This window comes from Rhincodon typus, chromosome 2 (assembly GCF_021869965.1).
Source record: "Rhincodon typus isolate 14 chromosome 2, sRhiTyp1.1, whole genome shotgun sequence".
NCBI classification, from domain to species: domain Eukaryota; kingdom Metazoa; phylum Chordata; class Chondrichthyes; order Orectolobiformes; family Rhincodontidae; genus Rhincodon; species Rhincodon typus.
The window spans coordinates 143,662,141-143,682,721 of record NC_063333.1 but is presented as its reverse complement, the minus strand read 5'-3'; the positions used below and the strand labels follow the sequence as shown (position 1 = coordinate 143,682,721).

Sequence of the window (20,581 nt, the reverse complement as noted above, 5' to 3'; positions counted from 1 at the left end):
GAGTCATTGAGCCTTACAGCATGGAAGCAGACCCTTTGGTCCCCATAGGTCCATGCCAAACATAATTCCAAACTAGACTAGTTCCACCTGCCTGTTCCTGGCCCGTTTCCCTCCAAACCCTCCTTATTCATGTACTTATCCAAATGTCTTTTAAATGTAATTGTACCCACGTCCACCACTTCCGCAGGAAGTTCATTCCACAAGCAAACTATCCCCTGCGTAAATTTACTTCCTTGTACGTTGTCAATTATAGCACTGTAAAATAACAGATGGTACTGTACCTGTGAAGGCAGTGCAAGCTCCTAAGAGTTGTGGGGAGGTGGGATTTTTATTCTGCTGGTTTTGAAGTTCACCATCATGTATACATGTTGTTGCCAAACTGTACTTTTTTTTCCCCACTAACTGTGGGCTGAGCTCCTTACCCAAATATAGAACTGATAATAGTTCTGTGTCAAAATTACATTGATCAGTTTGATTTAAAAAAAATTAAAATCTTTTAAAAGATGTTGTGATACAGCTAGAGCAGGTGGGACTTGATAAGGAGAAATGATGGTGGAGAAACCCAAAGAGGACACAGTAGCTTGGATAGAGACAAGTTGAGTCCTGACTCCATTTAGTTTAGCCAGAATCCTGCAACCAGTAACTTGCCAAACCACCTCCCTATTGAACATATTCTTTTTCTAACTCCAGTGACCTCAGTCTTACGCAGGTAAATTTTTACTCAGCTAATACCATTTCTTTCATCTAGGCCCAAGACCAAGTCAGTTCCAGCATGAACTAAATTTGTAAGAAACAGTTCCTTTGTCAGTTGATATCTGAACACAATGCACTTACTCACTAGTGCTTAGAATCTGTTTTCTTACAATAAACCAAACCAGTTTCTAAAAGCAATAAGCCAGGCAAAGGTAAAGTTGATGCGGAATATGGTAGTGTTTTGAACAATAAAATTCTCCTTGTTTTGCTAAATGATAACCTTGACATTTGTAGAGATTATGGATACTGAGACTGACACAGTGAAATTTGGAGGAAGCTGCAGAGGATATGACAAAACTAGACATCTCACCAAAAGCTATTTTCTATTTAGTTAACAGATAAACACTTGTTAAAGCTAATTTTTCCAGCAACCACTGTTGATGCAATTGGTACCAAACAGTACCAATTTCATCCAGTGGGTAATGTTGAGAAGGATCCTGATGCTTGAGTAGCATGAAATCTTCATACTATTACCCAGGCTTGTGCACCAGAGAGAACCACAATCAATCATAAACTCTCACTCGATTGGCATTGGAACAATTGCCAGGGATCACTTCCAACAGTGCGAGAGATCATAATGTTTCATTGGGTAACTGCTGCCTGTCTCAAGCCAGTCTGGTTAACTTGAAGATATGCAAACGTTCTAGTCAATGTGTTGCTTCCTAATAACATCAAGCTGGCAGCCAGTTCTAAAGTTCACTTCAACATCTTGTGATTGGTTCTCACTAGCTTCTAAGGACCATTTATCAGCATTACAAAGCCCAGAAATGTAGAAAATCCAACTTCCAAGCACCAATAACAACCTCATTCTGAAGGTTGTTGACAGCATCATATTCTGGGTCAACAATGATCAGCAATCTGTTCCCTGATGGCAGCATCAGCACTAGGATTGCCAAAGCTCCAAAGTATCATGTCAAAGTTAAGTGTGGACCAATTGCAAACTAAAAATACAAAGCTCCAAGTTTAACAAGATTGTGTTCTCAGCACTCTCCTCTACAGCAGTGAGACCTGAACAACTGATGCAAGTGAGAGAATATAGCTGGATAATTTTGATTTCTGGCAGAGATGAATATTAGGCATCACTTGGCAGGGCAGTTCACTGCTTGATGATGAGCTGAATGCCTGATGGTCACGTTCCAAAGACATGCTCTATGGCAAGCTTTCTATCAGCACTCAATCCACAGGCCACCCGTGTCTGCAATACAAGGATATCTAAAAGCAAGATTTTGGGTTGACCAGGATCAGAGTCGATGCTGGAAAGTCCTCACTTGACCAATTGCCTGGGATGTGCAGTCAAGAAAAATCAAAGCAAAGGACCTGGCTGGAAGGAAAAGACATAAATCAATTTGGACCAAAGTTATTCATTCTGGCAGGTACAAAAGGGATTGCCACTCGTGAAAAAGGCCTTTACAGCCACAACATACATCACAGATGGAAGAATCTTATCAACATTGTTCAGTTAGCTTCTTTGGTTTACTTAGCCCCTCAAACATAGTATGAAATTTAGTTTTTAAATAATTATTATAGGTTGTAATTGATCAATGTATTACCGCATTATAGCAGATCAAAAGTTGAGTCTCCACTATAGGAAACATCATTTACAAAATTTTATTCAATTTCCAGACAGAATCAGATAACAGTTTCAATAATTTTGTCAATTCAGAATGAAAACTGAGACTTAACTGACTGTACAGTAAAATGTAATTTGGCTGGAATGACAATCTAGTATTCATACAATGAAAGCACTTTGAATAAAATATACTTTGGGATAGGTACTAGTCCTGAGATTTGCCAGCATAAATCAGTGACTTCTGCATATAAAGGATGATGCCTATCTCACATACTGTACATTATGGTCCTAAAATATATCTTGCGTTAAATGAAAATACTGCAATAATAGATGTTAAACTAGCACTGTAATGTGGAAAGACAGTTAATCTTTCATTAAACTCAAGAGTCTAGAGTTGGGATCTTTACTCATTGCAACTTGCAAACTTAACCAGTCAACTGCTAATTTAAGCACAGCCAGATCTAAATCCTGGTCTCTATTGAATTAGACATCCTAAATTCAAGATAGGACTACATTCTCCAGTGGATGGACAGCAAAAACTAAAACCCAAATGAACCACAGTTTATCTCACTCTCTTGCTGGTTGTGTGTTTGGTTCAGAGGTTTAAAAACAAAAACAAAAGTTGTTGGAAAAGCTGAGCAGGTCTGGCAGCATCCATGAAGAAAAAAATCAGAGTTAATGTTTCGGTTCTGGTGACCTTTCCTCAGAACTATTCCAGCAACTTCTGTTTTTGTTCCTGATTTACAGCATCCACAGTTCTTTCGGTTTTTATTTAAGTTTAAAAACAAGATGGGCTGTGGTGACGTATCCTCATGAAATCCTTGTACAATGCTGTAAAGTGAGTTGTATGTCTTTTGCATTTAAATTCCAACAACTTTTGATGCTACAAGTAACAAAGATTTTATCAAAACTTCTCAGTTGTCAAGGCTGCAAATCGATTATTTGTATCGTGCCAGGTACACTGTCTCTGATTATCCTTGCTCGATGATCCAGTGGAATTAGTTGTTTGTTTTTCATTCCCTTTGGCTCGAGACCGGTGTTTGGACTTGTGTTTCGTCTGGAAGAAGTCTGCTGGTACTGTGATGATCACTGTGTGCAGGAGCTCATGATAAACTTCACTTGCAATCAGAGATCCTTTCAATAGATCCTCTGCAGCAACCGTAGATTTCAGTGTTTGGTGCAAGCGATGCACAGAAGTCCCACTATAGAGGCTTTCCAGGATGAAAAGAACGAACAGATGTGAGAGGGAATTCCTAAACGGCTATTCAGAAATAAACTAGGCTCAATCCAAGATTGAAAGTATTGCTCAAAATGCAAAACTTATAATCAGAAGCAAGGTTAGCAATAAAGTGAAACTCTTAAAAACTACAAACCGGAAAGATTACCAATCTGTGGCAGTTTTCATTCCTTAAGACAATAGTTTTGGCTGTGGTGATCAATTGTTAAACATTGCCTGGTGTGCCTCAGGAGCCCATTCTATCAGTCACTCCAACTTTTGCTGTAGAGTGAAGCAGTGGACCAAGACAGACAATTTGCTGGCCTATTTTCTCTGGGCCCTCTTCTCAGGCAGCTGAGCTTTTCATTTCTGTTCGTCCCTTCCAATGCGCTTGCCAACAGTCAGCCTTAAGAGTTGTGGCAGTGAGTAACTTCTCCCAGTTATCAGTACCATCTATTTTTACCTACCAATTTCTGGGACATAACCTGGAGCTTTTTGATTGGATAGGTTGCTACTTCTGAGCTATTCACTTCTGCAAGCAAACTGCTTTAATACTCGTAATATTTTAATAAGTCTGCTGTAAACAACATACAAGTACAGAAATGGCTGTCATAGAAAAAATCTCTATTCCTATTGTACTGATATGAGCTCAATAATAACTGTTTGCTCAAGTTGGAAATCAGCATTTTTGAAGATATTAACCATTTCACAACTCCACTGTAGAACTGGAAAGACTATTGCCCCATGCGATCCAGTTCCATGCCTCAAAGAGCAAGAAAAGCAGGCCAATCAATCCTAAATCCTGTTCACCGTTTCATAGATCATAGCCAATATGGACCTTAACTCTATTTACCTGTTATTGATCCACATCTTGCCGAATAATCTCTCAATTTTAGAAGTCCAATTCGCTAAATATCACATCCCTTCAGCATATTCCATATTTCCAAACCTATTAAAATATTCTCCACATTATAGTTTTTTAATTCTGACATTGCCATTCCATGTCCTAACATCTTCTCTGGGTGAAACTAAACGCTCATTGGCTCCCCATTTTTGCTGATAACTTTATGACTAAACTTTCAATTGAACAACTTGGACCAGTGGCAATATTTTTTTTCCATTCTGTCTTTGAAAACTTCTATCAAATCTTTGCTTAGTCTGCTCGTTTTCTGTGAGAAGAGTCTCTAGCTTATCCTTCCAAACGAAGCTCCTCCCTCAGATATTAACACCTTTGCAGCCTCTCCACAGCCTTGATCATTCTTGCTTGCCTTATCTTAGAAAACTGAGTTTGTACAAGTTTAGCATGAACTCGAGTACCTGTTTAGCTCGCCTTAGCAGGACATTAAATGTGAATAATTGTCACATAGATCTACCAACCAGACTGCTATTTCCTGGAATGTAAAGGAGTCAAGAGGGAACAAGGCGTTTTTCATTTTTTGGATAAGATGATAAATGTTAATCTGACATTCATTAAGCCTCATCAATCATCCAGCTATCTGCAATAGATTTGTACAAATTTCCTTACCGTGTAATATCAGGCACAGGAAGGGCACTGCACAGGAGCTGATTTAGGTAGATTCCCATTAAAAGGCAGCTCTGCCACTGACAGAACACGTGCGCCACATCTATATCCAGGTTCCACATTTGCTGCTTCCTTTCTTTCACTTGGGACAGTCTGTCATGCACCATTCTGATGCTCTTCTCATCAGAGCCGCTGTTACCTAAGTACATTTGATTGTGAACATAATCAGTCACACTCAGAGTTCCCAGCAATTTTTTTCATTGTTAGATCTAACAGTGAATTCACAGCCACTGGCCCCTTGTAATGCACAGCGGTCATGGGCTCCCTACAAAAAGGTTCACTTAGCTTATTCCAGGGCTGATTTAGGAGGAAAGGCTGGGTTGGTACCCAATAGATTCAAGAGAATAAAGAATGATATTGTTGAAATTTATAGGATCCTGAGAGGAACTGACAGCATAGGGGGGGGGGGGGGTGGGAATATCAGGAGAATGATTCTACATGTGACGAAGACACTAAAACTAGGGGACAAAAAAGAATACTTTTAAGATGACAGAGGAGTTGATTTCTTTCCTCTCCATGTGTCATTAGTCTGTGGAATTACGTTCCTCAGAAAGCAGGGTAAGCTGGGTCATTGGTTATATTCAAGGTTGAATTTTATAGATTTTTAACAGACAAGTGAGTCAAGGATTATAGGGGACAGGAAGGAAAGTGGAATTGAAACCACAGCCAGTCATGACCTTATTGTCTCGTGCAGCAGGCTGAAATGGGCTACTCCTGTGTTCTTATAAAGGCACTGATATCTGACTGCCACCCTGTGACTCCCATCTAAAGATCCCCAACAAATCAAGTCAGACAGCACCTTGTATTGTTAACCCTTGCTCCAGAACCCTAGGCTTTAGGACAAAATGAGAAAAAACTGATTCTGTAAGATTTTCTATTAGATGATTTAGACGTAGCAAAAGGCCTCAGATTCAATCTCTCTTTTTGTATTTATTGAGCTGGTCTCAGCCAGGACAACAGGCAGGGTATGACATAAATATTTGGAGGGTGGGAAGTCGGAAACAATCTTGGTTACTACTTCTAACTGATAACCATTGAAGTTTCAAATCCACGACAACTTTTCAGTCAGTAATAGGAGTATTCCACATAGCTCAGCTAGCTGCTTTGATAGTTAATGGGGCTATCAACTCTAGGGTCATTGTCTCAAGCCTCACACTGACTACCTTTTTTTTAAAATCTGATACTTTAAATCATTTATTTTAGCTTTTTATTCAATTCAACAACTGTGGTGAATAAAGTCCCTCATCACAGCTACAGGGCGATAAAGAGTGAACAGAGATCTCAGCTACCAAAGAATGCATCAACTTGTAGAAAACAGCAATAAAAACGCAAGCTGCAGAAAAGCCTATACATTTTGATGCTCCTGGAAGACCTTGTAATATCTGCAGAAAATCCCATGACATAAGTAAAATACCCTGATGCATTTCTGCTCAGAATTTTAATAATGACTGATACACCAATAGAACATTATAGGGAACAGTCAAATTGCTTAGTTAAATTTACTTTTCGAATGGAATAGAATCCCTACAGCGTGGAAGCAGGCCATTCAGCCCATTGGATCCACACTGAACCTCCAAAGAGCATCCCACCCTCAACCTATCCTTGCACTTCCTATAGCTAATCCACCTAGCCTGCACATCCCTGAACACAACAGGCAATTTAGCATGACCAGTTAACCTAACGTGCACATCTTTGGTCTGTGGGAGGAAACCAGAGCACCCAGTGGAAACCCACACAGACAAGGGGAGAACATACAAACTCCACACAGACAGTCGCCTGAGGGTGGAATCAAACCTGGGTCCCTGGTACTGTGAGGCAGCAGTGCTAGCCACTAAGCCACTGTGCTGCACCTTACTTCCTAATAACAGATTCCAGTTGCATCTCAACTTAATTTAGGATGCTAGTCTATTTGCATACGATAAAATTAGCTTTAAGAAACACCAGCAGTACTTAAACATCCAACTTTGCATGTCTGATACTGCCTGTGAACATGCAGGAGATGCTCCCCCTACTGTTTCAGCAAAAATAAATTCAACCTTCATCATCTATTTTCTCCAGACAATGAAGGCAGGGAAGAGTGAAAATAGAAAGTGAAAAGGTAGCAGAAATTTTCCTAGTCATAAACTCTGTGCAGTAAAATTGCAAAGAGAAATCAGTATCACATAATGCAGCACAGTGGTTCGGTGCTTAGCACTGCTGACTCACAGTGCTAGGAACCCAAGTTCAATTTCAACTTTGGGTGACTGTGGAGGTTGCACATTCTCCTCACATCTGTGGGGGTTTCCGCTGGGTGCTGCGATTTCCTACCAGAGGCCAAAGATGTGTAGGCTAGGTGGATTAGCCATGGTAAATGTGGAGTTACAGGGATACGACAGGTGGGGTGGGGTGGGGTTGGGTTTTTGATGGGATTTTCTTTGGACGGTCAGCGCAGACTCAATGGGCTAAATGGCCGCTGCTTGCACTGTGGGGATTCTATGAGATGCATGTAGAGCATCATGGGCATCAAAAGGTACAAACATGCAGGTACTACAAGCAGAACAGTATCAGACATGTAGCAAGCACATAACACAAAATCCTCAAGGCTTCACAAATCAACTTAGACATGGCCTGCAAGGCTGACCAAGGTGAAGGTGCAAGGACTCATCGGCAAATCTGAGGGACTATGTCATGTCCTTCATTGACTCGTTCAAAAGTGCACCAGAACAAACTACTTTGGGAAGAACTACTTTGAGACTAGGGCCCGAGGGCACAGCTTTAGCGTAAAGGAAAGACCCTTCAAAACAGAGATGTGGAGGAACTTCTTCAGGTAGAAAATGGTGAATCTATTGAACTCATTGCCACAGAAGGCTGTGGAGGCCAGGTCATTGAGTATATTTAAGACCGAGATAGATAGGTTCTTGGTTGTCAAAGGGATCAAAGGTCATGGGGAGAAAGTGGGAGAATGGGGTTGAGAAATTTATCACCCATAATTGAATGGTGGAGAAGACTTGATGGGCCGAATGGCCTAATTTCTGCTCGTGTCTTATGGTCTAAGCCACTTGGTCACAAGAGCAGGTCAGAGACTAAAAAATACTGCAGAGAAGAGCTCACCCCTTGGTCTACTGTGCACAAGATACAAGTCAGGAATGTGATGGGATACTATTCACTGTAAGCCCAGCCTCAACACCACTCAAGAAGCTCAACACCATCCAGGACAAAGCAGCCTGCTTGCTTGCCAACCTGTCTGGCATCCTCAACATTCAATTCCTCCAACACTCTTGCACAACGGCAGCAGGGTGTATCTACAAGATACACTGCAACTCACCAAGACTTCTCCCACGATATCTTACAAATTTGTGACCTCTACTGTGAAGAAGGACAAAGGCAGCAGATACATGGGAATACAGCCACCTGCAAGCTCCCTTTTAAGCCACATACCATCACAAGTTGGAGCAATACTGCTGTTTGTCTACTGTCGCTGTCAAAAACCTGGAACTCACTTCCTCCCAACCAGCACCGTGGGTGTATTGACACCACACAGCCTACAACAGTTCAAGAAGCCAGCTCATTACTACCTTCTCAAAGAAAATGAAGGATTGGCAATAATTGCTGGCCTGGCCAGCACTTGGAAAACAGTGACAGGATCAAATATAGTCAAATCAACTGAAGTTTTTTTGAGGATGTAACCAGTACAGTTGATAAGGGGAAGCCAGTAGGTGGTTTACTTGGCTTTCACTGAAGTCCCATGTAAGAGGTTAAAATTAAACTGCATGGATTTGGGAGATTGTGTACTACATGGATAGAGACTGGTTGGCTGTCAGGAAATAAAGAATGAATAAAAATATACTTTTCTGAGTAGCAAGCAGTAAGTAGTGTGGTACTGCAGGGACCAGTGCTTGGACCACAGCTATTCAGAATATTGTTGAGACCATCACTATTTTTCTTTTACTTTCTTCACTATTTTTGGTTTGGAGCTGTGATTTGAAGTTAGGAATTAAACCTTGAATAGAAACTTGTTATAAAAACAGAACAAAGACAGGTGTATTCTGTAGGCAACAGACCTGGAAAACAAAGCAACTTAATCACTAATCTAAGGACACTGTGAACAAATGGCATCAAGGTGTTATGCTCAGGGCTGGCAGCTAGTTGGATGTTGAGTTCTGAGGAAGGGTATACAGACCCAAAACATTAACTGCTTTTTTCTTCACAGATGTTGCCGGACCTGCTGAGCTTTTCCAGTGACTTCTGTTTTTGTAGTTGGATATTGAATTGGTCAAGAAGAACTTGCGTTAACCTAGCCAACCAGAGAATGTCATTTTTTCTTTTCAACAAAGAGAATTTGGCAGGAGAAAAAGATTTTTGGAAACTTCCAGAGAGAAGGTCGTTTTGTTTTGCACTCTACAGTTTACTTCCAGTAACTGAATTGTGGAATGCTCTGAGAAAAAGAATCCCAATCTGTAAGAAACAAGTCTATTTCTAAAAGTCTGCTGAAATTGTTTACATTTCACTGGTGACTTCAGTTACAGTTCTACTTGTCTGCAAAAATCACCTGTCCAAGGATTTCTGAAAGCCTTATATTGATCATTTGAAACTGTTTATTGAACTGACAAATTACAATTCGTTTATTTTCTATTTTAATTTTTCCCTTACCTGTGTGTCTGTTTGAAGTGGAGGTTATAATCAAAAAATGTTGGGCTTTAGATTGTAGATATTAATTATGTTGTCTTGTTAATCAGTGTTCTGCTAAAGTTACATTATCAATAATAAATTGTTAATTTTTGGTAAAGCTTTAAACATGATATCCAGGATCTGTTATTCATAAAGTCTGGTTAGGAACTACTGAGTAATTCTGAGGGCAATTCAATGCTTCAATTTCACTGTGCTGCATATTCAGTGATATTAAGGCTGATTCATTTGGCCTGCTATCCCTGTGTAATTACATATTAATGATTTAAATGAAGGAACTAAATGTAATATGTCCAAGTCAAAACAAAAGTGGGCAAACTGAGGGAAGGATGCAGACATACTTCAGTGTGATTTGGACAAGTTGAGTGAGTGCATAATGCACAGCAGATGAACCAAAATGTGGACAAATGTGAGGTTATTGCGGTTGGTTTTAAAAAAAAGGGCAGATTATCTGAACAGTGATAGATTGGGAAAGGGAGAGGTGTAATGCAGCCTGGGTTATTGGACACTAGCCACTGAAAGTAAGCATGCAGATGCAGCAAGTATTGAAGTTGGCAAATGGCACGTTGACCTTCATTGCAAGAGGATCTGAGTACCGGAGCAGTCTGCAATTGTACAGAGCACTAGTGAGACCACACTCGGAGCACTGGGTTTCCTTACTGGAGGAAGGTTGACTGTTTCTGTGCAAAATGCGAAAGAATTTACCAGATTTCTGGGATGGCAGAAGTGACATGTGAAGAGAGACAAGATCAGTTAGGACTGCATTCACATGAGTTTAGAAGAACTGGGGGCAGGTGGAGGTGGTTTGAGATAGAAACTTATAAAATCCTAATAGGACTAGACAGGGTAAACGCAGGAAAGATGTTTCTGAAGACTGGGGATTCCAGAACCAGGGATCACACTTGAAGGATACGGGGTATATGATTTAGGACTGAGATGAGGAGAAATTTCTTCCAAGAGTAGTGAGCCTGTGAAGTTCTTTCCCACAAAAAGAAAGGCTAAGGCCAAAACATTGCATGTTTTCATGAAGTTGGATATAGTTCTTGGAGCTAAAAGGGATTGAAGCCCACATCCTATGAATGAAGGAATAAAATCTCAAGGAGTGAAACTGCTTCCTTCAATCAGTAAAGCATTCAGGCGATAAAGGACAAAAGGCAAGGCAGTCCAGACAAATCAGCCATTTACTCTCTCCCACATTGTGAAAAGTCCTACGGGTCTGCAATTTGGATCTACAGCACAACAGGTCAGAGTACATATGTAAGTAACGGCCATCTTCAATTGTTCTCGGGACCTTCCCTATTGAATAATCTCATTCTAATTTGCAATATCTAAACACAGAAGTGCAATAAGCCCTGTTTTCTTCAGATATTTTCTATTTACCTGGTTTGTGTATTATTTTATTCAGTTCTCCAGTTACAATGCAGAGCAGCAGAGCCTGAAGATGGTGCAATGTCACTTTGGGTTCAGCATGAACCACCCAGTAGCATGTCACAGCAACTGTTAGCTGCAGGTGAGCTGGCAAGGCCAGCACATCAGGTTTCACGCTCAGAACGTCCAGTAGAAAACTGATTCTGTCTGACAGAGAAATCTGCAGAAAAAAAATAAAATGTGTGATCAGGATCCTCTAATAACCAATCCACTCACAGGGGTACAGCTGTGAGTTGATTAATCTGACATGGTGGCATAGTGGTAATGTCACTAGACTAGTAATTCAGAGGTCCAGGCTAATTCATTGGAGACATGGGTACAAATATCACTGATGGTTTTAAAAACCCATCTGATTCACTAATGCCTTTTAGGGAAAGAAATCTGTTTCCCCACCTGACCTGGTCTGTACACGATTCCAGATTCTCAGAAACATAGTCGACTCTTCACTGCCCTCGGAATTTGTCTAACAAGTCACACAGTTCAAATTAAGGATGGGCAACAAATGCTGGCCTTGCAGATGGACACCCACATCACATGAAAGAATAAGAACTAGAAAACACAGCTAAGAGCTTTTCATATTGAAAGGTCCTTTACGTGAAACATTAACTTTGTTTCTCTCTCCACAGATGCTTCCGGACCTGCTGAATGTTTCCACCGTTTTCTGTTTTGGGATCAAATGTACTTTGTGGAGTAAGGATGTTTAAAATAACACCTAAATGCTGAAATTTTAAATTAGGAGTTTTGAAAATTATACACTATAACCCTGGGAAAAAAAAGTAGAATTTGTGGTAACTGGGAAAATTTTTTTCCTTACTTCATGAATTTAAAACAGCTAAAGTTAAAGCTGGAAACTTGTCAAATTTCAAAATCCAGATTGATGCCCAGTTCCATATAATTTTGTTTTTGATAACTTACTGTAAAATATATTTTGTTTAGGAAATACTAATGTATTTTCCACATGAAGTGAGGTTGGCTTGCCTCATTTCAAATAGTGGCAGCCATTTATGAGGCTTTTTGTCTATAAACTTTCACAGAATGTGACATCACTGGCACAGTCCAGCATTTGTTGCCCATCTGCAACTGCCCTTGAACTGAGTGGCTTGCTCGGCGATTTCAGTGGACAGTTAATAGTCAACCATGCTGTCTCGAGTCACATATAGGTCAGACTGGTTCAAGATGACAGATTTTCCTCCCTGAAGGACATCAGTGAACAAGATGGATTTGTATAACAATTGATGATGTTATTGTTATTGAGAATAGCTATCAATTCCAAATTTATTGAATGTAAATTCCACAGCAGAATCTGAACACATCTCACAAATTTCAGCCTGGATTGCTAGTCCAGTGACATTACCACTCGCCACTAAATTGTTAATCACACCCATAAGTACCATTGGATAGAAGGCACTTAAAAGAAAATGTCATATTGGGCATACTGATTTTGAACTGAATGCAGGAAACTTTACTTTGCATGTAAATATACCATGGATGATCTAGAGAATGTGATACTATGAATGAAGGGCAAAACAAAAAGATGCTACAGATCAGTCTTGATGCACAATTATTTTACCAATAAAATTCAAAGCTAAGAAAGTATTATTGTGATGATCAAGACCGAGGTGGTATGACTTGGGGAATCCTCCATGGCCATCCTGTAATGATACTTATTTAGAAATAGGTTGGCTTGAGGAATAAGTGTAACTAATTAGGTAGGACACATATGCTACATTAATAAGTTAACAGACTTGAACTCAGCACAAAGTAAAAAGGCACAAACAATCATTTCACGCCACAAAAGGAAGCCCAGAAAGAGACATGGCATCACCACTCCTCAGCATAAAAATAAGATGTTAACTACGGGATAGATAATGGAACCATGACAGCATTCAAAGATCCTTATTGTATGAATACCATTAGACACTAGGATCAAACAACATCTATGTTAAAAGCAGACAGTATTGTGAGTTAAACTAAAAGATAGTCAATTGAGAAATAAAACATTCTTCTACTCACAAAACTTTAATAAAGGAATATTTTAAAATTGGCAAGAATAAGGGAGAAATAAATAAATCTTCAAATAATAGCTTTAAAACATCATAAACAAACTGACTAAATAAAAGCTTAATTTCATGAAGGAATCTTCACCAAACAATTGTGGAATAATGTTAAATGATACTGTATCACATGAAAATAGGAAGAACAGATACAGACAGTTAACATCCCATTTTCAATGCAGGTGGTGATCAAAACAATATAAAAGCAAGCACCGTACACTGAAGATTTAGAAGTATTAGAAACCCTCAGACAACACTCCTCAAAACATATTTTTCCTACTGGGAGAAGGTATCTTATTCTCTCGGGGCTTTAAAATAAAACGTTTCTTTAAAGGTTGAGGGATATTTTATTTGTAGACATTGTTGAATAGTTATAAACATCAAACTGAATTTTACTGGATTTGGTATTACTTTTCTTGATATTGCAGTTTACTTATCCATTTAAAAGTACAGCAAACTTTGTTTAAATCGGCACCTTACTGACCAGCACTCTTGATAAACTAGCAAAAATTATATACCTCAAGTACTGCAATGTCCAAGTATTTACGCTGTAAATAAAGTATAACATTGAGGTGTATACTCCCCTGCACTACATTTCTATTACTTACTGTGTATATCTTGATTTTAGGTCATGTGTTATTGTTATTACATAGATTTTTGAGAGATGTTGATGTCTCGAAGCTACAGGGTTTACTGTGGTCACATGTACCTCAATTTTCCAGAATATTTGATCAACTGATACACTCCTGGTCCCATAGGTGCCGGTTAACTGAGAAGTTTGCTGTACATTTTGTTAATTTCTATGATAAAATTGTAAAATGAGTAAGTCACCTCATTTAAGTTTTTCTGACAACAGGCAAACTCTATTCTCCATATGCTTAAGCGGGGAAGTATATATTCTTAATAGAGAAACCCAAACTCTTATAATATCTGGATGTTTATAGCACATCAAGTTTATTAAAAATAAACAGGCTGTTTGGAGGAAAGTTACAATCTTGGGTAGTTTCTTCCCCGGTGAGTCCCTCAGATACTAGGCTAAGTTTTGTGGGATTGATTAGCTTAATTTCAGCAGACAGATGTTATCAGGGAGATACAGGCAATACCTGGGTTGGGAACAGTTGCAGTTCCTGATTCTTTTTGCAAGTCAGAACAAAATGCAGATCAATATAAAGTAACAGTTCACAAGTACAGGAAATGTTTGTATGTCAGATATTTAAAATTCCCTATATGGGATCAGGGAATCAGTAAATCAGGGACCCCCCGTACTCCTTATCTAAAATAGTTCCAAGTAACGTTAAAGCTAGAAATCACTTCAATCTGTGACAGTCTGTAATATAATACATATTCAGTTCCAATATCTCTCACTTTAAATTTTTGATGCACATTCACCTCAGGTAGTCTTTGCAATGAATAGTTTTCATTTGCGTTGAATGTTTTCAGCACCGCTTGGACACTAGATTTTCTCAGTGTTTGTTCGTATCTATCAAATTCATCCACACAAGGCATTTTGCCGAGTCTTTCTTCACCAATGCCTGCCTGTACTGAAACCCTACTTGATAAATCCAACGTTAGATCAGGACAAGGCTCGCTGGTACACAGCAACAGTCCATAAATGACCTGACGAATATACAATGAACATCTATTACTGCTGGGTCTGCTAGCATTCTCCACCTGATTGTGCAAAAATGCTCTCTTTAAGATCAAGCAGTCACTAAGAAAAGGGGCTAACTCTCCTTTCATTAGGGCAAGGCACATCCATTCTGGGGCTTTGCTGGCCAAGGCAATGGGAACATGAGCTCTTAAGTCTTTATTTTGAAAGAACTTTGTAAGATCCACTTCTGACTGAGTATATTCATCGATAAGAGAGCAGAGAATTTTTCGGATCTCTTCACGTTCATTTTGTTTTAGACATTTAAGAATGTTTTCTATAGCCTCCTTTGGATCAGAAAACTTGGACAGCCAGTTCAGAAGCCCTTGAATCCGCATATTTTTCCCTCCTGCTGAACAAGATGTCTTTGCATTGATATGCACTCGGGAGAGAAAAGTCTCCAAGGGAGGTATATTCACGTAATCGTTGCCATTCAACACTGCAAACAGAGGCAGTAGGGCTTTGTTAACGAGATTAAAATGTTTACAGAAATTGTCAACGGAGAAACATTGGGCCAAAATGTAGGATCCAGAATGGTCGTTTGGAGTAATTATGTCTTGCCACTTAAAGTAATTGAGAGGACAATAACCAGCCTTCAAATCAAAGATACAGAAGTCACTGTCTAACGTCACAACAGGGCAGGTCCACTGATTAGCGAGAGTTACAATATCACGGTCTGCTTCTGAATGACATTGGACGAAAGGTATTTGCAACTGCAGTAAAACTTGTTTAAAAACTTCAGGGTTCAGCAGCGGTAGCAGCATTCCTCCACCACCTCTAGAGATGACACGTGCTTTTTGGATTTTTTCCCTGGCCCGCTGTTTGAGAGTTTCGAACTTCTTATCGGTGAAATCGCATCCACCATCAAACACTACATATGGCGCAATATTACAGAGAGACAAGGCCTCAAAAAATTTGCAGATGACGTCGGTAAACAAATCATATTCACCTCCACACTGAAGATCGAGACCAGAATCAAAGTAAAGTCTATGAAATAAGCTATTGCCATCGATCACAATTTTTGTATTTTGTATCTTGACATTATTAAAAAAATTATGATTTTCTCCAATGTAGGTCATCAATCCATGGACACCCATGTTAGACAGCAAAAGGCTTCACCCTGAGTAATGAATACAAGGAGTTAGGTTAGGTTGGATTGGGTAGGTCATATCTGAGCATTGTTATGTGGTACAAAATCTAATTCAACAACTGAATAAATTCACTATAATAATGCATATAGTAATTTGTTAGAATGACACTTCAGTCTTGGTGAAAATTTTTTTTTCAAAGCTTTTTGTCTTGCACTCAACACATTCATTTGTTTCGAGTTTTAAAAAGCTAACAGCCATTACCTGGCTCATCCCCTAGAACAATGCCTTAAGCCAGTCAGTCAAGTGACTCACCACAAACTTCTCAAGGGCACTTAGAGAAAGAAAATAAATGCTGGCCCCCCAACAAAGCTCACATCCCCTGAATTAATTTAAAACAAAAATCAAGAGTCATCTGCCCTGTTTTTAATTTAAACAAAGCTTGGTAGTTAACTTTTAGTCATCACTGAACTGGTGCACTGCCCATTGTAATGCCTCTACCAGAGTCAATAGGCTATTCAATTAACTCTCTTCTCATACAGTATAAAATGTCATTTCCCCTTGCATTCTTGCAAATATCCTGATGAGAGCAAGATGTGTATTTTATCAGTAACGTAATTGCTCAAATTTTATATGAAGTTCAGCGACCAAACAGAAATGAAGAGAATGTTACTATTTCCACTTTTCCCTTGAAAGCAACCACTCCTATCTACCTCGGTTCTGCCATATGGTGCCGTACATAACAGTATAGGTTGTCTGATCATACCTGGAGAGCTCATTCATTGTAATGGGTTACAGTAGGCATTTTGATCAAGGATCTACATGTCTCGAGTGGTTCTCCCTCTGTCTGCGTGGGTTTCCTCCTGCAGCCCAAAAGGTGTGCAGATTAGGTGAACTGGCCATGCTAAATTACCCCATAGTATCCAAGGACACACAAGCTGACGGATTAGCCATGGGAAATGCAAAGTTACAGGGTTTGGGCAAGGGTATGAGTCTGGGTGGGATGGTCTTTGGAGGTTGGTTCAAAAAGATACAGTTGAAAGAAGTTGCCCATTTAAAACTGAGATGAAGAAGAATTTTATTTTCTTTCAGAAGATGGTCAGTTTGTGGAATCCTTTACTGCAGACATCTGTCAAGATTGGTTAATAAAATATAATCAGAGACTCATACAGAAACTTAACAGAGCATCAGAAACAACTGAGGTGAAAACAATTTACAAAGACAAAGCCATGTCAGAATTTAAATATGCCTTACTTCACAAGTGGTAGGGTTGAAATATGTAGATTTGTGATATATGATTTGTAATTCTGATATTTGAGAATTTCACATTTTAATTGCAATTAATGTCGTTGGTTACACATCTTTAAGACTGTGTCCAGCTCACGGTCCTACATTTTCAAAAGGATACACTGGATTTGAAAGGAACATAGTGAGTATTGACTGGACAATCACCCAGGGGAAATTACATGGAGAGATTACATATATTGGGCTTGTATTAGTTAATATGAAATGCATTTGAATATGGAGAATTGATGGAGGCATGAGACTTTAGTTCTTTAATTCTACTTTCCTGCCTATTACCCAAGTCCTCTGCTCACTTGTTGAAAAATCTATTTAACTCACTCTTGGAATAAACTAAAGGAACAAACCTCCATTGCTCATTAGGGGAGTAGCATTCCAAACATTAACAATCCTCATAAGAAATGTTTTATGTCTTGCTTTGAAACTCAGTCCCAGTTCTAGATTCCTCCATGAGCGGCACAGTGGTTAACACTACTGCCTCACAGCTTTAGGGACCCGTATAAGAGTCAGGATGCCATGTTACAGCTTTATAAAACTTTGGTTGAGCCACGCTTAAGAGTATTGCTTTCAATTCTCATCATCACATTACAGAAAGGATGTGGGGGCTTGGAAAGGGTGAAGAGATTTACCAGGATGCTGCCTGGTTTAGGAAGTATGGGCTATAAGGTAAGGCTAGAAAAATTCAGCTTTGTTTTCTCTGGAGCAGTGGAGGCTAAGAGACCGGATAGAAGTCTACAAAACTATAAGATGCATACATAGTCAGAATCTCCCCCAGTCTTGAAATCTCTAATACTAGGGCGCATGCATTTGAGGTGAGAGGGGGAAGTTCAAAGGAGATGTCAGGGGCAAGTTTTATTTTTAAAAACACGAGTGGGAGGAGTGTGGAACGTGCTGCCAGGGGTGTTGGTGGAGACATATGATTAGGGTGTTTGAGGCACTTTAGATAAGCACATGACTATGCAAGGAATGGAGGCATATGGACCAAGGGCGGGCAGAAGGGATCAGTTGAATTTGGCGTCGTGTCCGGCCTGTTCCTGTGCCGTACAGTTCTATGACTGTTGCTGCCTCGAGTAAGGAGACCAAAACCACACATTTTTTAAGACTACTAAAGTACCTCATATATATCCCTTTTGCAGTCATGGGCAACATTTAAGGGATACCAAGGCCTGGAAACAGAGATACTAAGACAGTAATTGACAGTGTGTTGGGCCCAGATGCGGAAAGGGTTGTGAATGGCGAAGACGGGTCCAGGGTTCCTTAGGGTTTAATTTCAGAATGCGATACCGTACCCCAGGAGGCTCTCAACGGGGCAGCAGACGCTCCTTTATCCGATCCCCGAGGCTACTCCAATATCGCATCTGCTTCAGGAGCGGGAGAGCTTCCCGCGGGCGTCCCGCTTCGAAGGCCCGGGCCACCTCCTCGTCCAGCTCCCGGAGCCGGGCCTCCACTTCCTTGGACACCTCCTCGATCTCCTCCGGGCCTCGGGCCTCTTCCAGCCGCTCGTTGAGGTGGAGGACGGCAGCCAGGAAGGCGGGATCTCCACCGCCGCCGGCCGCCCCGCTCTCCACCTCCTCGCCTACGCCGGCTTCCCCCGGTAACTCCAGCCGCAGGAGGTACAGGCCCCGGGACAGAGGCCTCAGCAGAGTCCCGTAAGCCTCGTTGACCAACGCTGACTGCTCCTCCGAGAAGCGGCGCTCGTCCTCGGAGCCGCGGCTGAAGTTGTCTGGGTGCAGATCCCGCTGTAGATGGCGTAGCCTCCGCCGCAGTTGCTCGGTCTGCAGACGGTAGCGGCGCGGGAGGCCCAGCAACTGGAAGTAGTCGCGGCGCCGGTCCGGGGGCTGCAGGGCCCGGCAGGACGGGCAGAAAAAGGCCGAGCCGTCCTCCTCCGCCGCCTCGGCCCGCTCTGCCCCGCACCGCCAGCAGCCGCTTGCCCCGCTACAGAAAGCGCGGCGACCGGCGGCGAGGAGCAGACAGGCTGCGGCCCAAGGGGGCTGCCTGAGGCCCCGGGCCGGGTAGGGGGAGGCCCGGGCCGGCACGGGGAACTGGGTCCCGGGGGTGAGGGAGGGGGCCCCCGCCCTGAAGGTGACGGTTGGAGCCACGCGCCACAACAGCCTGCACAGCATCGTTCAAACCAGCCAATCAGCAACACTCTGAAACGTCACCGACGCTACGCCTCTACGTCATTTCCGGAATCTATCCCTCACTTGGCCCCACCCTCCGTTCTGAATTCTCCCAAGCTCCACTCCTTTTTCCCAATTCCTATTTTGACTTCTTCATCCTCCCCAATCCTCCCAAACCCCTTACCTGCACTCCCACATCTTCCTTCATCCTCACATTCCCCTCTCTCCTCCCTTCCCACCTGCCCTCAGCCCCTTTCTGCCTACCATTTGCTCTCTATCCCCCTTCCCCACTCCTCTCAATCCTCTCTACCTCCTCCGCATCCTCCCCATCTTTTCTCCACTTCCTTTACCCCTAATCTGCCAACCTTTCCTTCCACTTGCCCGTCTCTTCCACCTTTCCTCCACTTCATTTAATTCTCCATCTCCCCCTCTGATCCAAAAACAAAGTTGCTGGAAAAGCTCAGCAGGTCTGGCAGCATCTGTGAAGGAGAAAACAGAGTTAACGTTTCGGGTCCGGTGACCCTTCCGCAGAACTGATCCCCCTCTGATTCATTCTTTTCCTTTCCCATCTTCTTCCCCTCACTTTCTACATCCTTTCACCCTTGTCATACCTCACACCCTCCACCTCTTTTCCTTTAACCCTTCCCACACACACACTTCTCACCCTCCATGGGTCACTTTTGTTGGATTATTTTTTAAATGAATGATATGTTTAACATTTTGCATTTTTTCTTCACTTTTTTGTTTCTTTACCACCATTCCTTTTGTCCATTTAACTTTGTACCTCTCAAACCTTAGCAATTGGCTTTGTTTGAAGTGTTTAATGTTGTTTTTTGAGATTAGAGTATCCTGTTCTAAAACTGAAAATATAGTACTTCTCCCCCCCCTCCCCCACAAAAAGAATCATTCCCCACTCTCCACTTCTCAGCTTCCTGACCTATCAAGCAAATCAAATTTGAAGTCTGGAGACTTATTTTAGTGCAATCATCAAATTTGGGAAGATGGAATAACAGTAAAGACAAGGCAAGAGAGAAAGGTATTAACATGGGGAATGACAAAACAGACCACGACAGGAAGCGATTACGAGTAGATGTCTCACAGTAATTTGACAGATAAGGTTATAAAAATGGCAAAAGGAGAAAACTAAACAATCTG

At 41.1% G+C, this 20,581-nt stretch overlaps 3 protein-coding genes across 4 annotated transcripts in view; 1 reads left to right on the top strand and 2 right to left on the bottom strand.

Moving 5' to 3' along the window:
* Nucleotides 1-2,336: 2,336 nt before the first annotated feature.
* aste1b (asteroid homolog 1b) lies at nt 2,337-16,013 on the bottom strand. The gene is made up of 4 exons (XM_020513417.2): nt 14,658-16,013; nt 11,167-11,374; nt 5,065-5,260; nt 2,337-3,534 (listed from the first exon to the last, which is right to left on the bottom strand). The coding sequence occupies exons 1-4, from the start codon at nt 16,011-16,013 to the stop codon at nt 3,228-3,230; spliced, it is 2,067 nt and encodes a 688-aa protein (XP_020369006.2). The 3' UTR covers nt 2,337-3,227.
* On the bottom strand, nt 14,198-19,456 carry hscb (HscB mitochondrial iron-sulfur cluster cochaperone). Of its 2 annotated transcripts, XR_007263977.1 has the most exons (3): nt 18,596-19,456; nt 16,771-16,867; nt 14,198-16,036 (listed from the first exon to the last, which is right to left on the bottom strand). XR_007263977.1 is itself a non-coding variant. In XM_048607169.1 (2 exons), exon 1 carries the CDS (start codon nt 19,427-19,429, stop codon nt 18,608-18,610), a length of 822 nt encoding a protein of 273 aa, XP_048463126.1. In that variant the 5' UTR covers nt 19,430-19,456; the 3' UTR covers nt 14,198-16,036; nt 18,596-18,607. The 2 variants fall into 2 exon arrangements, 1 of the variants encoding a protein (XP_048463126.1); XM_048607169.1 differs by lacking the exon at nt 16,771-16,867.
* The window catches only part of LOC109913858 (NIMA-related kinase 11), a 124,510-nt gene continuing 122,192 nt past the window's right edge, over nt 18,264-20,581 (top strand). Inside the window, exon 1 of the mRNA XM_048607150.1 lies at nt 18,264-18,376. The gene's annotated coding sequence lies outside the window, so the exon portion shown is untranslated. The remainder of the gene's footprint in view (nt 18,377-20,581) is intronic.

Excerpts from the sequence above, each read along its gene's own strand:
- hscb (XM_048607169.1), bottom strand. The coding sequence starts at position 19,429 with ATGCTGTGCAGGCTGTTGTGGCGCGTGGCTCCAACCGTCACCTTCAGG.
- aste1b (XM_020513417.2), bottom strand. The coding sequence starts at position 16,013 with ATGGGTGTCCATGGATTGATGACCTACATTGGAGAAAATCATAATTTT. Across the intron at positions 5,261-11,166 it reads TAAAATAATACACAAACCAG|GTAACAGCGGCTCTGATGAG; the intron begins GTAAATAGAAAA and ends AAATGTACTTAG. Across the intron at positions 3,535-5,064 it reads CCTGTGCCTGATATTACACG|CCTCTATAGTGGGACTTCTG; the intron begins GTAAGGAAATTT and ends CATCCTGGAAAG.